Source organism: Calliopsis andreniformis, chromosome 8 (assembly GCF_051401765.1).
Source record: "Calliopsis andreniformis isolate RMS-2024a chromosome 8, iyCalAndr_principal, whole genome shotgun sequence".
Lineage (NCBI taxonomy): Eukaryota > Metazoa > Arthropoda > Insecta > Hymenoptera > Andrenidae > Calliopsis > Calliopsis andreniformis.
Genome location: NC_135069.1, coordinates 9,522,696 through 9,540,356, shown reverse-complemented (window position 1 = coordinate 9,540,356; position 17,661 = coordinate 9,522,696). Strand labels below are relative to the sequence as shown.

Sequence of the window (17,661 nt, the reverse complement as noted above, 5' to 3'; positions counted from 1 at the left end):
AGTCAAATTATAAAAGATTCGTTTGAAACTCTTACCCGCTTCGAAGCAATACATAGATCGGTTCGGCCTAGTACAGCCTTCGTCTGGAATGTCCAATTTGAGCGGCAGCAAATCCTTGAGTCCGTACTCCGAGAAGACTGGGTTCATACGTAATAGGCCACCGTAACCAGAGCGAAGTTTCCTGGAAATATAAATGACGAGGTCTCGATCAGGTCTCGTTGAATCGGTGGCTGTCCACAGACGCACAAAATTTTCTGTGACAGTATGGCTCAGAGGCTGAGGAAGACTTCGACGCTGGGTTCGATTGAGCAATCGTGGATCTCATAATGCGAGCAGACTAGAAAGTGAGAGAAACAGAATGTCCGTACCTATGTTGGAAAATATGGAACAACGTAATGCTGATTTATCGTCGTGACTGACGTAACGGGCATATAAGTTTGAGCATTCCGAAGATTGAACAGACGCTGCTTTATCGAACGTGTTGCAAGTGGTTCGATAACTGACCGCGTTATTATTGTCATGTGACTGTTAGTGCGTTCGGTTTCCCTTTCGAGGTGACTGAACGATGAAAAAGTAACCACGGGCTTGCGAGGTATGAAGACGTAGGCTTTATCGTGGGGCAATACTACTTGCTCGTTGCAGCTCGTTCTCCCTGTCTTTTTAATGGTTGATTAACGTCGGATGATAACGTGTGAAACGTGTGGATAAAACGTATGGAAGAAGATAGCGATTGTCTGTAAATGAAAGATCAAGCTGCATTTTTCATCTGTTAAGTTATCCTGCTTTGCGCAGTTAATAGCGGAAGATTGAATCAGATCAAGTAAATCTTGTTACATTCATCGCACGCTTAGGATTTACCTTTCACCTAGAGGAACGCAATTAGTGTTATAAATGGTTTTTCAGGAAGAGAATATATAAAAATTGTATTTTTAGAATTTAGAAGCTTTTCAGTTTCAAGTAAAAAGTTTTATCACAGATGTTAGTGGCTTTGGGAAAAGTTCTGGTGAAAATGATTTTTTAATTTCTCTGTATGTTTCATACTATTTTCTACATAATCATAGAATATTCGTTTAAAATCCATTAGTTGTTTAGGAGGCGGTAATTTTACTCGTTAAACTTCACTTACCATCATTAAGAAACATAAAAAAATTATATACTGTTTACTTTAGAAACTTGCAGAGTGCTATCTAAATCGATAAAGAACACTGACGTTCTCTATTAGCCCCTTAATTTATTTTTATGACGATATCCTACAATTCGACCAGTCTGAGTTATTTCACTTTCTACTCTGAAGATAAATTCAGTAGTATAATCAATGATTCGACTCTTCTCTTACCGTTCTGACATTATTGATTATAAAATAAGACAATAAAGCAACACGTTCAAAAAATTTGTGTTTATGTCTTAATCAAGATCTAAAAGATAACATTCCTAAATAGCTTAATATAGTAACGATAGAGTGAATTATTTTTTTTTAAGTATTATACATATATTATAAAATGCACATTACATTGATGAATTGTTCTCTAAGTTTTCCACAAAAAGTATTTTTTACTAGTGAGTTAGGTGATTGGATACCACTACTCCTGGCAAAAAGTTTTTAATCAAAAGTTGTTAAAAAATATTGTAGTTTTAGAAGTGTAAAATTCTATTGTATGGATACAAAACATATGAAAATACTAGATGGGTTTGGTACGATATTTTACATTTTCAAAACCTGCAATATTTTAAAATAATTTCCTGTTGCTGCGTTTGATCAGAAACTTTTTGCCAGTACTAGAAAACATGTTAATCTGTAGATGATATATTTTCTGAAGTCTCGTACTATGATCGATAGAATCAGGTAAAGACTTATCTGTTCTGAACAGCGATTAACAGTCAACTTATAGAGAACTTCAGAGAACTTTAAAGAACTTACACCTTGAATATAATATCTGTAAATCCATGTATAAACCAATAAGGTAACCGCTTCTCACAGTATACAGACACTTTTCACATCTAACTAAAAAATGAGCCTTATCGCCACTGGGTGGCGCCAGAAGTCTATCTCTACCATAGACCTCTACTGCAAAAGTATCTTATCGTTATAACTTCTACTAATTTGCCTTGCACTCATAAACACAGTGACTCATAATTTCATTCCTGGATGGTTATTAAATTTCTAGATTCAGATCCCAAAAATATTTTACTGCTCATATAAAAATTGAAATGAAACTGGACAACGATTGAACGTGACAACTGTTCATAAGGAAAATTGAAAAAGAAATAACTATTTCTAAGTAATTCTCTGAATACGTATTAACAAGTCTGTCATTCGCACTGTAACAAAGAAAAGTCGATTCAATCTATCTCAGAACAGAAGTTTTACCTGGAGAATGACTCCGTGATTCCGTAAACCGTGTTTCCATCCAACACGCCTGTCAGAAGATTAAAAGGCACCCGAGATCCTAATCGGCAGCCAGGTCGGACGGCGGGAAAGGCGCGAACGAAGTCCATGCATTTCACGTTGAACAACCTGTAGAAATAATCGTCTTCCGGTATGAGGATCTCGTTGCAGTAAGGGTTTTTCAGGTGCGGTGGTCGATGGCAACATTCCTCGGGGTCGTTTCGGTTCAGGGGATCTGGAAGAGTACTCATCGATCATATGACAGCATGGCACTGGTACTTCGTCGTTTGATAGCGTTATTTATTTAATTGTGCCAGGCCAGTTCTACTGGCGTAATTAACTTTCTCCATCGATCGAGCTAGATATGCCTATATCATTTTCTTGAGAGTGTGCTATGTAGGGCAGAGACGTGAACGTGCATATACTTGACGGAACTGAAGATGATGAATGATGTTAGCAGGGGTTTTTCGAGCATGAGATTCTCTAGAACATAGAGTGACTTCTGTCTCTACCTTTGCTTGGTATTGCTCTGTGGACTGGTATCTCGAATAATTTATTCGCGATTTGAATATCAAAGTTGATTGGCTTGGCCTACGGGATGTTTAAGAGCAACTAAAGATTTCATCGCGAAAGAAACGAATTTAAATAATTATAATTACTTTTTCATCGTATCATATTAATAGAAAAATGTAACAAGACTTTAGTTTAGACTATAATTTTAATGACAATTTAGTAAAAACAGGGTTAATTGTCCTGATATTAAATATCAAAGTATCAAAGAATATTGAAAGTGCAGTTAGTTTTGGTAGTCAACTGATCTCAGATATAAATAATGAAACTCTACCTGCATTCCAATGCATTCCATAAAGAATTTGTAGAAAGTAGCACGTATCATAAATTATGTTACTAGCAACTCATATTTTTTAGCCTAAACCATTATTTACATTAAAGGACCATATATATATAAATACATAAAAATCGAAATTTTAGAATCATGAAATATCTAAAAAAATACTTGATATCAGATCAATTTATCCCAAGTGACACCAAATCTTTGGTCTTTAGCTGCATCTGCATTCGTGACCACCTTCTTTCCTCTCTATTTTTACCTTTCTTGTAAACATAATTATCAAGTCATGAATCATCTTGAAAGTTCTAAGCGATATTCTTCTCGGAAGTGCCCAATTAATTTTTCTATAATAGTCCACGCGCAATTCGTGTTTCTGCCACTAATTGCCAAGTTCCAGGATAAATATGTGGACGTGTGCAATTTCGGCGTGGATCGCACGGTTCGTGGAAACGCCACAGTAGTCACATGATCGACCTCCTAGTTATCTGGACGACGATCATTCGCTTTCTCTGGCAGTTACCCCAGTTTCGATAGACGGTAAATATTCGACGTAGAAGGGCTTGGGAGCTGTCTACGACGCTTGCTATATATGAACGTCTTAGCACGCTGATGTAACTCACTCGACGCCGATTGCATACTTTGCTATTGACTGGAAATTAGGGCTCGGTTGCTTTCTCTGTTTTTGTTTCACGAATTCTCGGTCACTCCTCGAGGCTAGGATATTTTTTTTGCCTTTCCTTTTGACTATCGTGACAGTTGATTAACTAACTCTTTCATGTCAGATTATAGATCTCCGAGGAGAAATTTGTCTTGATCCAGATCTAACTTTATGTAAGCTAATCTTACTTTTTAATCCTTAGTTTCGCCATGTAAACGTGAATTTCTAATTTTAAGTTAATTAAGAAGCTTAAAGTTAATAATACTCCAATTTTACAAAGCTCCTGACAGTCTTTAAAATTCATTATATTTTTAAGTGTGAGTTTTAAGTGATTATAAATTGTATAAATTGAATTTTCATTCTCCTCATGCAGTGCAATTATTTAATTAATGGCCTTTTAAATAAAATTGTATCCTAAGTAGTTTTTCATTAAAAGTAAATTGAGTTAAATATTTTGCAACTTACTACTGATGTAACAAAAAATTCACTCTTACCAATTCAGTCACGCTATCTGTTCTCCCAGTGCTTATTAGTTCTTTAAATTAATCCCGATTTCACGATGACATGTACATTATACCTCATAATTTAACAATTATTCTAGTTAGAATCGTACCTAGAGGCGTGCCAGTCAGCGTGTAGTCGTGGTCCATAAACTGTCCCCAGGCGATCACCATCACTGTGCCAGCGTGGTCATGATAACCCTCATCAGGATGCATAGTTCGCGACACTACTCGTGATAATGGCAAATCGTGACCGGTTACAGATATTCTTGGGGCTGTTATACCATCCGCGAATCTGGGAGTCAGTAACCTGCAGAATAAAAACAATTCATAATAAAACAATAAACTACCAGTCAGATGCTACATAGCAAAACTGTCAAAATTTGTGCAACGAGGAAGTTCACCTTTGGAAGGGCGTTAGGGTGGCACCCCAGGTTGGATTTTGTAGATTCGTGCACAGACCATCGTTTCGTCTATATTTGCCTGCACGACATTCCACCTCGCTCAAGTATGCTGGACATACCTCACGAATTAACGTTTTAGAGGTATCGATTAGGGGTAGGTACTTGTCAACATCCTCAGCTGTTAGACCGTACCTAATTGTTCCATTGAATAGAAAGATTTCGTTAGTTCACTGCAGTAACTTAGGTGGCAAATATGTATACAGGGTGTAAACAATATATGTGATAATATTTTAAAGGCTGGTAGGGAAGCTCAAGTGGAATACAAAATATTCTATGACACGATATTCGATCTACCTTCATTTTGCAATAGTAATAGCTTACATGCTAGCTGAGTACATTTTGCTGTACCTATCTCTTAAGGTTTAACTTATAAATATTTGAGATCTATATCCTCGAATATCTTCATTTACTCTTCGTTTGAACGTTCCATTTCAGCTACGCAACCGCCCTTTAAAATATTATCATATATACTGCTTACACCCCGAATAACAATATAAATAGTGTGTATAATAAAAAGATATAGGCAGCTCTTTGAGTTAAGGCCTTCATTTAGTTCCCTATTTCAATTTTTTACACGCTCTCTCCTCAATAATTTTGTTAAAATTTCACAAGCTATTTCTTTGGAAACTGTTTCCCAATATTCAAACCCTTTATACGATATACGAAATAGTAGAATATTTCACACGATAATACTCCATTTCAATTTATTATCATTCTTTACTCATAGGATGACACAATACCTTCGATTTCAAATTCCTTTACCCCGCGAGTATACGTATAATTTTGCTAACAATAAAGTCACTTTTCTCAGCCGTTCATTACAAAAGAAACTTGAATCGTCGAAGGTTAATCTAGAACGCAGATTCAGAGAGAATGGTTCTTACGTCTGAGCAAGATTGGTGCTGATGTCCAGCAGCAGTTCGCCGACGGTGGCCAGGTCTTCTGGCCGCCACATTTTGTTCCTCGGTTGCGCCACATCTGCATCAATCGAAACGCGTGAAGATCGGCTCGACGCGAGCGTGGAATAAAAAAATGCGGTAATCACGGACGAAGGATAACGCGCCGCGGGACGATCGTTTTAGACAAACGTAGCGAATCGCGTCGGTGAGTTATCCGTTGCAAACGACATCGTAAATCACCGAGGTCTACGTAATTATTGTTAGACATTTTTCCCATTGTGTCGGGCGCACTTACTGATGCGTTTTCTTGCTTCGATGTAGGCGCGATTAACGGCGTCGTAAGTGATGCATGTCTGCGATCCTCCTGTTGGCGGGCTGAAAGGTGAAGAAACGAGGATGAAAGTTAACGCGTGCTCTCGATCTTCGAATACAAGCGTATTATTTACAGCCTCTCGTCCATCGCCCCCGCTATTTTTCCATTCCTCCCCCGCCACGCTTTTTGCTGCGTTAATTACCTAACGTCGTAGCCTAGTTTCGTGAGAAGCTGGAGCCGAGCCTCCGCGGAGCCACGCATTTACCGTCACTGCACTCTCGGATATTCTGTATCAAGGTAACCCGAAACTACCTTACGAACCGTGGACTCGCGAACGCAGGTGAATTGACATATCCTGTTTCTTGCAACGAAATATACTGGCATTGACGTGCCGTTCCTCGTGGCTTTTACCTTTGAAGGTTAACCTAGTGGCTTGCTTTGCTTTCCTGGCTGTCGGATTAGCGATTGTCGTTTCCTCGTTTAACCCTCGGTTGTCGTACCTGTTTGTTACCTACTGTTGCAGTGGGTCATCTAGACCTAGCTCAATTTTCAGACAGCTGTTGTTAAAAGGATCACAGTGATATTTTATCGAAAACATTTTGAGATATAGACTGAATATTGTAGAATATGGTCCAATGAAAAATTGAGAAATGAAGCGACATGTTAAGAAAAAATTCTTCAGACTGTGAGATCCAAGAAAAAGTAGGTCTGTGGAAGAACTGTAACTTTTTCATATTTTAACTGGTGTAGCTGATTGACTGATTTTTTTGTTATTATTTAAATAATTTGTAATTTATATTTGAAGAGTTGTTTGAATAAATTCTATAATTTTGATCTTTAACTCGTAAACTTTTTATAATGAATAGAGATGCATTTGCCAATCTGTTTTATAGCTGTAATTAGGAAATCACGTTTTTTCAGTTGTGTCACCTTTGAAGTATATGCAATAGTTAGGTACTATGGAATTTCATGAATGACTGCAACCCTCTGCTATCTTTTATTCTTCGTTCACTTCAGGTGGATTATTTCATTGCACTGCTTTATTCCTCCAACTTTATGGAACGACAATTTGCTCGTTCATACCTTTTTAACAATCCTCGAATGCTCCAGATGGAGATTACCTAATGCTGCGACTTTGTTAACATTCTTGTGACTCGTGTTCTACTCGCAAACTGTCTCTATGCCTACTTCTGCTCTAAAATATTTTCTCACACATTATCCTGTCACAATCATTATTAAACCAAGTAATGGGTGCACTTGAGAAATATTTAAGAGTGGTTCTGGACTTAATTACGACAGAATGTATTATTGTGCAATTTTGTGTCGTAATAGTGGCTTTTACAGATCCAATAATTCTGTTATACCTGTCCCATTAAACAGCGTGCAACTAAGCGTAGAAAATAAATTTGTAGACTTCTTTAATTAACAAAAACATAAATAAAGATGACTTCTTTTTGTAATACTACATTGTAGACTTCTAATGAATTCTTATTCGGGGCGAGTAAACAAATTAAACTACTTTCGCACAATATAAATTATAGTATTATTACAAGTTACTATAGAGTTTTTAACAAGAATCTTCAAACGTGAAAAAAAGAAATTAAAAACTGTTTTTCGTCTGATTCACTTCAAATCTATTTTTTGTAATTGTATTTATGATATACTAAAATGTTGAAAGCAACAAATTCTTCCATTATCTTTATCAGGATATGTCTAACAACATTTTCCACTTAAGATTATAGAGGAATTCTGAAAAAATCTTGGCTAAAGTTAGTAAAAAGTGAGTTATGAGAAAATTGATTCCTGTCAATTGTTAAAGAAGCGAGAACGACACTAGATATGAATTGCACTCGTAGAATGCGCAAGTGAAAAGTTATACTATATTACAGAAACCTCGTTATCAATGTAATGAAATCAGGAACATGATCTGCGTATTAATTGCATAACCTTTGGATTTGCCATTTCATTCAGTATCAGCTGACAAAGTATCGTTGTCCAAGGCCGACGATATTATCGATACTTGTGCGTTATTTGTAGACCACAATAGGAGAGAAGTATTTGAGAGTTCAATTACACACAATTTAAGAAGAAAATGCTTTGCTCATAATTTGCTACTTATCTATATTTATTTTTCATTGGAGTAATAATGCAAGGTATTTTAGAACTGATGCTACAGCCAGAAATGAGATGACTATGTGTGAGAAAATAAGATATACAGCGTATTTCCTACTCTAACTACAATATTTTAGGAACATAATGTAGGAGTGAAAATAAGAAAAAAATGTTCTATGAAGTTTTGTAACGTGTGAACATCGTTAACAATTTTTATATCATTTCAAAATAATTACCACGTACATCGATGTAAGCTTGACATCGATTTGACATGGAATTTACTGCATTATAAATTTCTTCGTGATTATGCTGCACCTCAGCAACAGAAACAGAAAGTATACAGTAGAGAAATAAGTACGTGCGATGAATTAATTCAATGAACTAATAATTTTCTTGCTGAGATGCAGTAAAATTGTGAAGAAATTTACAATTCAGTAAATTTCATATCAAATCGATGTTAAACTATTAAAATGATATAAAAATTGTTAGCAATGTTCACACGATACGAAATATCTTGTACGTTTTTGTCTGTAACTTTGTAATAAATCATTTACAAGCTAACTTCATATAACATTTATAGATTATGCTCCTTAAATATTAAATCATATTACTCATCTTTGCTGCTCTGGTAATTTTAATTCAAACAATTTGTTAGCTTTCTGTGGTTCAGTATGTAAGCTCCATAAAGTTTCTAATGCAGAAAATATTTCTAGTACTTAAACATACAAAACGTTGTTTTCGTTTTCCCAATTTCTGTAAATCGATAAAATTGTGTTACTGTTCATCGCGAGCATCGCACCGTAAAAATAAAAGTTCTAATCGAAAGCTGTTACGACAGTTCGTTACTGCGTAAGGATAGCTCATGAAAATATTTCAGTTGCATTTTAATTGCATAAATAAACGCTGAATTGACTTTCACTATGATCACTAACGCATGGATAGATCCTGATGCATTCTGTCCAGCATGCAGTTACAGTATATCCTCAGGCGACTCTTAATTATTTTCGTTTTCAACGACTTGCATAAGTCTAATCGCCCAGCTTTTGAGCAAAAAATTAATTTGTATTCTCTGTAGGTGTTCCAGATTAAAATACTTGAAATTGTTAGCGATCTATCTTAAGTACTACAATGAACTCATATGATGCTATGCGAATGATTCAAATGAAGTTATGAAGAATAAATTTCGAAAGTATGATAATGTGTCAAGTTAGATGAATTACATATGTATTCCTTTCATGTGAATAAGATACGTTTATTTTTTAGAACTCAAATTTCAATGTTTCTATACTTTTTTTATTTAATTTTATTTATTAATAATAGAAGCAGTTCATATATTTTCATATGAATTTCAATTTAAATTTTAAATTTAAACTTTTGTTGACCTATAATTGAACTTAGAAATTAAAACTGCAATATTGTAATTTTAATTTTTAAATATCTATTTTAATCGTATCAAAAGTCTGATAGACTTTTGATTTTTTGTGTTAACATGTTCATTACCATTACAGTATTTACATACTTGAGATATCTACATAGTAGTATCTATCCCAGAAAAATGATAGCAATAGTATAAAGAAAAATAATAGTAATAGTATTATACACTAATAGTATAATAATAGTAGTAAATAATAGTAGTAAGTAATAGTAATAGTATTATAATACTTATATATAATACTATTATAAGTATTATAATATAGTATTATAATACTTATATATAATACTATTATAAGTATTATAATACTATTACTATATATAATACTATTATAAGTATTATAATACTATTACTATAATACTTATTATAAATAACTTATTATAAATAAGTATTATAATACTATATAATAATACTATATATATAATAATACTATATAATAATATTATAATACTAATATATATACTTATTATAATAATATAATATATAAGTATTATAATACGTATTATAATACTTATAATAGTATTATAATAGTATTACTTATAATAAGTAAATACTTATAATAGTATTATAATAGTAAAAGAAAAATAATAGTAATAGTATTATACACGCTGGGGGAGTATTTATCAATAAAAATCTTTCTATAAAAAAATATATGCATTTATAATAATTTTATCGTCTATCAGTACGAGATGCACGTATGATTGTCTAATCATTTTCACTAAGACGTTTAATCGTCGTGATTCACAATTATCATTCCTACCTTTTGTTCTGATCAGATTGGTCGTATTTTACTAGCGTCTGACTATAAAACGACCACAACCAACCATAGTGATTTTTTCGCGATTATGTTTAATCGTGGCTACACGAGTTGCTGACAAGAGCGCACGCTGGTTCACGTGAGCGTTCAGCAAAGTTTACGTGCACAGTCGCACAGAGGCAGTTCCAGTCTTGTAATTGCAGGGGAACGATGCAATCGCATTATGCCTTGTTATAACTGACAGAACCATGCTGCTTTACCAGAATTTCGCGCAAGTCTAGAAATAGATTAATCGTCTTTGGTACATTAAACGTACCGTTGCTCATTAAACAGTTTCCTCGAATCAATGACAGTTCATTACAGTCTATCATGCCACTTAATGCGAACGATTTGTATCATACTGAGCCATTATCTTGCACTTGACTCTGAGGAAGTTTGTCGGTTTTAATAGTGAAGTGATTTTACTCGTTAATGAAGTATGGAACGTAATAAGGCTCACATAGACCAACACGAATGTTCTACAGCGGCAGAGTATTCGTGATGAATTGAGAGAACAGATATATGAATAAATATTGGTGAGAAGAGGATGCCACGAAAAATTCACTGTTGCTGTAAAAAATTCGCGTTAATCTGTGGGAGCCTTTAAGGGGACACTAGGGAAATTTTCTTTGTCCATTTCTCTGAAATGTAATTTCAGAAACAACAGTTTTAATAAAATTAAATGATTGTGGAGGACGTATAGAATTAAGTGATGAATTTCTGTTCGCTGTTTCTTTTCACATATTGTCGTTAAATGTTTGTTTTTCTCCGTGGAATCATTTACTATACTTTAATCTTTGATTTGAAATTTTTGGTGTAAAAGAAATGATTATCGAATACAGTTATTTAGATTCATACAAAACATATCATTAAATTAAATGTAGCATATACTTCTGTAATAAAATTAAACTACCTGGAAAGGTTACGTCAATATCTAACTTTTTTCTTAAATTTAATTCTTACCATTTATAATCTTTTAAACACGTAGTACCTATTAAGAGTTGGTATTACTTTCTCCATAATTATAAGGTAATAATTCTTTAAAAATAGTACTTTAAAATACTCATAGAAAAATTAAAAGAAACATTAAGATTTGTTTGAAGTAGTTACAAATAATTGGGTTTAATTTCATTATCGTATCAGCAAGACTATTTCAGAATTTCATAAACGCGTTGTACAATAATTAAAGGCAATAGCTGTGAAATAAAATTTATCGGGTACCGTCGTCTCATTATGGACTCATTAATAATTCATTGATTATTTTTCTTCTTGTTAGATCCTGTGTCAAGTAATAGACGTGTCATTAAAGTTGTCAGGGCTGATATAGAAGGCTGTATTTAATGTTCCACGCGAATCGAAATTATTTCCTGCTCCATTATACTTTAGCAGAATTTTTCACAGAAACGTATGGCCTTTTACAATAAAATCCATAGTACAATATTTTAAATAACTGTAAAATTTTTAAATTCTCAGTCTTAATCTGAATAACTGAAATAGTTTGAAACGAAAACCATAATTCTATAGTAGTTATTGCTTCCAAGGTTTCGAGCTCGGGGATTACAACAACCCTCCATTGTCTTATCCTCGCTGATAAACAAAAGGAGATCAGGTTTTCTGCGGCGTGCAACGCTGTTCTCATTGTACAAGCGTTCTCACGACTTGGTATTGAAACACACTTCTATTTCACTATGATAAATTATCACTAGCTGTACAGTGTCCTGGGTGAATTGCGGAACTATTCAGAACTAGCTAAACGAGAAATTGATCTAGTGCATAAAATTCTAAATTTTAATACGTCAGCTTAATCCATAGGAAATGTCGCACAACAATATTAAAAATAGTGTTCAGCGGGCGTTCGAGTGGAAATCTTGTTGGATTGCACTTATTGCTATAAATCCTGAGAACAAAGGTTAGATAGATAGTGAAAGTCCTGTCTAATGATACTCTGCTCCTGACCGAAGTTCCTGCTTTCTCCAGACCTCGAAAATATCGGTGGAGGTCTCACGCGTTGCGCAACGTTCTTCGATTCATTAGCCTAAAAGGATCATAATCCTAGGTCGATACGTTCAATTTCAGAGCACACTTGAGCACAAATTACTTAAAATGAACGTTACTAGTGTTGTCAAGTAAAAGTAATTCTTAAAATAAAAATGATTAATACTTACAAATATTACTGTAATATTTTCGTTATAGAAATAACGTGGAAAATGTTATCATCCTTTCTAATAAGAGTGAATAATTCATTTGGAAATCATTTTTCATTTTAGCTAACTAGATGTTTTGGATAAAAGAATAAATGATACTCTATCGTTGAGGACATACTTTTTACATATAATACTGTAAAGAAATACATAGTGCTAAATACAGTGTTTAAAAATAGCTTAATTTACACAAATTTTGGGAACCTTTATCAGGAATTAAATATGGTCATTGCAAATAAGTCTGCATTTTCAGAATACTACATATATATTTTAGACAAGTTTAATTTCAGTTTTAAACTAGTTTGCTACTTTAATTAAAACACCTATTTAGACCAAACATTATTTTGAGAAAGTGTTAATATTTTTTCTATGTGGTATTCAGAAATAAAAACCAATAACAAGTGAATGAACAATCATCTACTAAAAGTATTTGATTATCTTATCCAGATAATGCTCTATCAGTTAATTAGTGCAGCATTTTACTAAAAATATTAAAAAATGAAAAGTTAATAATGAATACTTTATATCATATTGCACAGTGTCTGTAAAAACTACAGAATTCGTCCTATAACACAGGCAAATTTAATAATAAACCAAGAGTACGAATGTAAAAGGCAGAGATCGCAGTAAAAGATTTGCAGGAAGAAATGCCACGAAAGGACGATTTAATTAAAAATGATATATGCTTTTGTGTCGCCAAATGAATGAATATAATAGTAACTAATAATTAAGATAGCGATCGTTGGTTGTACGCTCGAGGCCTAGAACTTGGGTTAGTGATTACATAAAGTGTCTTAAACGTATAAACTTTAAGTTCTCTAGTGATGAGTTCTTGAGCATACAGATGTGGTTATGTATATGTATATGTATTCTGTACGGTGAAAGGTACTAAATAGTACTAATTATTAATGCTGATATAAAACAGTTGTGAAACAAAACTCATTAAAATTTGTTATTTTATAATTTCAATTTATTATTCGTTAAGCAACGATCGAAGCAGTTCTTCGAAATAACGAATAGAAGTTATAACTATAAAGTTATTACTTTTCAAAATTTCTTAAATATTAATTATTGTAAGTTTTTGTTTTCTCAGCGTAAGCGATTTCAAAGTCTCAAATCTTCTAATCTTTAAACCTTCAAACTGTCAAACTTGCAATTTTCCAAATCTACAAATTTTCATGTTCAAATTTTCCAATATTCAAATTTTCAAACTTTCCAATTAGCAAAGTCTCACGATTAAAAATTTGTTTCAATTTTCAAAGTCTCTTTCATGTGTGAACCCACAAACTAATCGAATTCTGCCCAAAATTCTCCAAATAGATAAATAAATTCCTCTTTCAATTCAGGTGCATAATTTTTATTCTTCAACGAATCATTTCAGAATTAACATACCAATTCTTTCCTAAATGCTTATACATTCACTTCCTTCCTCAACCTGCAAAGCACCTGCATCTTTCACGCAGAGTTAAAACACACATTTCCAAATATGTTCGAGGAACCAGTTCACCAGTGATGCATCGTTTGCAGGCGCTGGTTGAATTATTTTCTGGGACCGAGCGTGGCGTGACAGATTTAATATAGACATATAGCGAGAGTGGTTCTGAATAAATCAACTTGAAAAGGAATCTTTGCCCAAAGGGACTGGCTCTCGTCACGTCATACTCTTGGCGTGTTCGCGTTATGCTCAACGTGAAATTATAATAAATTAAATTAAGACCACTCACAAGGAACCACGTAGGAGATTGTAGGTGTAATCAAGGACACTCGTTCTTCCTGGACCATCCAAGACAAGAGCACAGTCGCTGTCCGTGTACGTATCAATCGGCTGATATTGCAGGCCGTGGCAGCTGCCTCTGTCTCCCCAGGTTGCCAGTAGCAGCAAAAGACCGATCATTGCGAACCGTATCCGCCCTATCGTTGATCTGCAACATAATAGTGACGATTATCTTCCACAGCATCGAGGTATCACGAGCTGATTGTGCCAGGGCACTGGGTCTAGTGAAATCGCTTGTAATCTGGTGTATCTGTCATGAATTACCTTTCTGCCTTGTGATCGCGCAAGATTTATTCCTTGGTTCAACAAACACTTATGCATCTCGATTCAGATTACTAAATCTTGATTTGTGGAGGCTTCCTACTTTAACCCTTTGAAGAATAGGTGAATTTTGGAAGTTTATTGGTTAGAAAATTGAGTCGGATTTTACTGGAATTTCATACATGCTTGTATTTATTGTTTGAAGGAAGTTGTGATTATTATGGGTCTTTAGCAAATTGTCAGTTGAGGTAGAATTCTAATTAATATGAATTTCTTGGGATACTGAAGCTGCTTTCATGAAAGAATATGAAAATTGACGACGTTGTGTCATATTTGGAAAAACTATCCTGATTATAACTTTAGAAGCTTTACAGATCTTTGAATACAGAATTATGTTGGATATATTTTACACATTGTATACTTGCACAAGATAGAAATAATAGAAATCCAACTCGTTTCAACTCTCTAAATTAAGAAGCCTATAATTAAAAACTGCTATTATTTCAAATAATATGAACATTCTCCATATTTCTAATAGAATTTATCTAACTTTAAGAACATTTCTCTGTACGTTTCAACAAGGTGATTCATGTTTACCTAGTAAAAGGTCGACGTCGTTGCAAGATGAATAGCCTTTCTCGCATTACGCATTGTGCAGCATATTAGGAGGAAATTCTTCTTGACGACATTCCCATAACTTTCCTCGTTCACAACAATGAAATGTAAAGTCCAAGTGTACTGTCACGAGGGGTTCGTAGACACAATAAAAATGATTATCGCGTTATATGGAACAAGGAGGTAATTATCGCGGTTGGTAACTGCGCTATCTGCATCGCGAACGTTTGTTTTTCCATTTCGCTGCAGTCGCTGACTTTGACCACTGTGCGTCCGAGAGAATGTCCATTTCGAGAACGACTAAATATCAAATTGTTGTTGCTCACCTCGGCAAAGCTCATTGGAATATTTTCTTGGACATGCTCGTGGAAAACTCTGCGTGTCTCTGCAGTATATTCAAATAACCAGCCAGGGGACCGTTCACCTCTATTTTAAACTGCGACAATCACCTGGCTGGGTTGAAGTACAGTCAACTCAAGTGATTCTAGCCTTATCGACATTTTCTCTCTCTTTCTCTCATTCAATGACTCCCTCCTAAGAAAGAGATAGAGAGTATGGATATGATCAGATTTGTCTGAGCTGGGTGTACATGTATCCGTGTTGCTGGACTGTCGAGGAGGATAATAAGCGTGGATGAAATTACAGTTCATTTCATTGGCGAATAATTGTCGTGTGTTTAACCGATTGTGAAGTAATGGAATACACCGCAAATGCAGAATGTGTATAGTGAGTCGAAATAATATTTATACAGGGGAAGTTCAACAGGTATTACCATCTCGATTTACAGCATTAATAGGATACGTAGCTAGAAATGTTTCAGATAGAGTTGAAAGGTTTCGAAAGAGACACTCTGATGTTATTAGCTTTTTTTTTATGTGGACGCATGGAGGACATTAATGTTTTTTTAGATGAGATCATATATTTTTGATCGCGCCAGTCAGTGTAGCTTGATATTCTTTACAAAAATGTATGAACCTATTTATGACCACAAATCATCAGTTCAAGAGATATTTTAATTTTAACGTTGTAACTCTCTTATTAATATTTAGTTAAATTTTCTTTTATTTAGTTAAATTTTTGAGAATTTAAAATATGAAAACGTTACTCTCCCTTGGAATAAATAATAAATAAATTGTTTCTATCTGGAATGGTTCTTGAAGAAACATAACGATCTGTAAGAAAAAGTCGAGAAACGAAAAAACTGTAAAAAATGATCGTTAGTTCCTAACGAACAATCTATTATTACAGAAGTCGTTTTTCAGTGCTCTAAAAAATTCATTATCATATCATATCGAACGTTCATTATGTTAACACTGTGTAGCAGATTTATGTAATATTATTACCGTACTTTCGAACGATCACTTGTTGCACAATTTCAAAGAAAAAGAAATAAATAGGAACAGTACAGAGAATGCTGCAATCGATTGATTGCCTTTAGAGAGAGGTAAAGATGCGTGATTCAAGAGATTGATTTGTGAACGAAATCATTAAAACTAAATACGCTTTAGATCTTTTTGCAATGAATGTGTGACGTGTACCCTCGTGACTGCGCCTTCTTTCGTAGACGCATGAATGCGGCGGTGAAACTAAATTGCAAAACGTGAAATAGTTTGGTAACCTCTTTTTCCACCTTGCAACAAAGAATTACGTGGAAAATATGCGACGTATGCATATGCTTCGAAGCGTGCAAAGTAGAATGTGTGCAAAGTAGTCACGTGAGTGTTTGCTAAGATCTTCGTATAAACCTTCATTTTCTAATTCACGATAGAATTTGATAGTTCCATAGCTTAACTGCTTAATAAAAATTTGAATAAACTACAGATTTTTATGATCTTTTCATTGGATTCAATATTAAGACAGTTTTATTTATTCCCTTGACTTTATCGTTGAAATTAATAAATCTGTCAAACTCACTTTTTCATTTCTTAAACTAGCTTTATTTTCTCTTGAAAGTTTAGAATTTCAAAACAATTATCAAATTGAAAATTTGTTTTGTTCGTTCCCAAATTGTGTAGTTTTCTAGGGTCCAAAGTTTGAAGTGTTCAAAATTTGTAAATTCTTGAAATTCTAGATGGTGGCAAATCCCTAACTTTAAAAATTTTCAAAATTCCAAGTGAACATTTAAAATTTCTAACTTCTAGGCTTCTCAGTTTTTGAGGTTCCTAAAAGTTTCAACAATTTCTGGAGTTTCAGTTTCTTAAAATTGTGACGTTCTAACTTTTTAGATTTACAAGCTCCAAAGTTTTAAAATGTTTTAACTTTTATATTTCCTAATTTTCAACCTCATCCATTTTCAAATTCTCGAAATTTTCTATGTCCAATCTCAAGACACCACTTCTTAAACACAGTCACCTGTTCTCTTCCAATTTCGCATGCAGGAACCCAAAAAACACAAATATC

At 34.0% G+C, this 17,661-nt stretch overlaps 1 protein-coding gene across 1 annotated transcript in view; it reads right to left on the bottom strand.

The window, feature by feature from the left end:
- Cysu (peroxidase homolog) overlaps nt 1-14,505 on the bottom strand; it is a 28,665-nt gene extending 14,160 nt beyond the window's left edge. Inside the window, exons 1-7 of the mRNA XM_076382820.1 lie at nt 14,336-14,505; nt 6,053-6,132; nt 5,743-5,836; nt 4,799-4,990; nt 4,508-4,704; nt 2,369-2,621; nt 36-181 (exon numbers count right to left, since the gene is read on the bottom strand). Coding sequence (XP_076238935.1) covers nt 36-181; nt 2,369-2,621; nt 4,508-4,704; nt 4,799-4,990; nt 5,743-5,836; nt 6,053-6,132; nt 14,336-14,505 — 1,132 coding nt within the window. The remainder of the gene's footprint in view (nt 1-35; nt 182-2,368; nt 2,622-4,507; nt 4,705-4,798; nt 4,991-5,742; nt 5,837-6,052; nt 6,133-14,335) is intronic.
- Between the last annotated feature and the right edge of the window lie 3,156 nt (nt 14,506-17,661).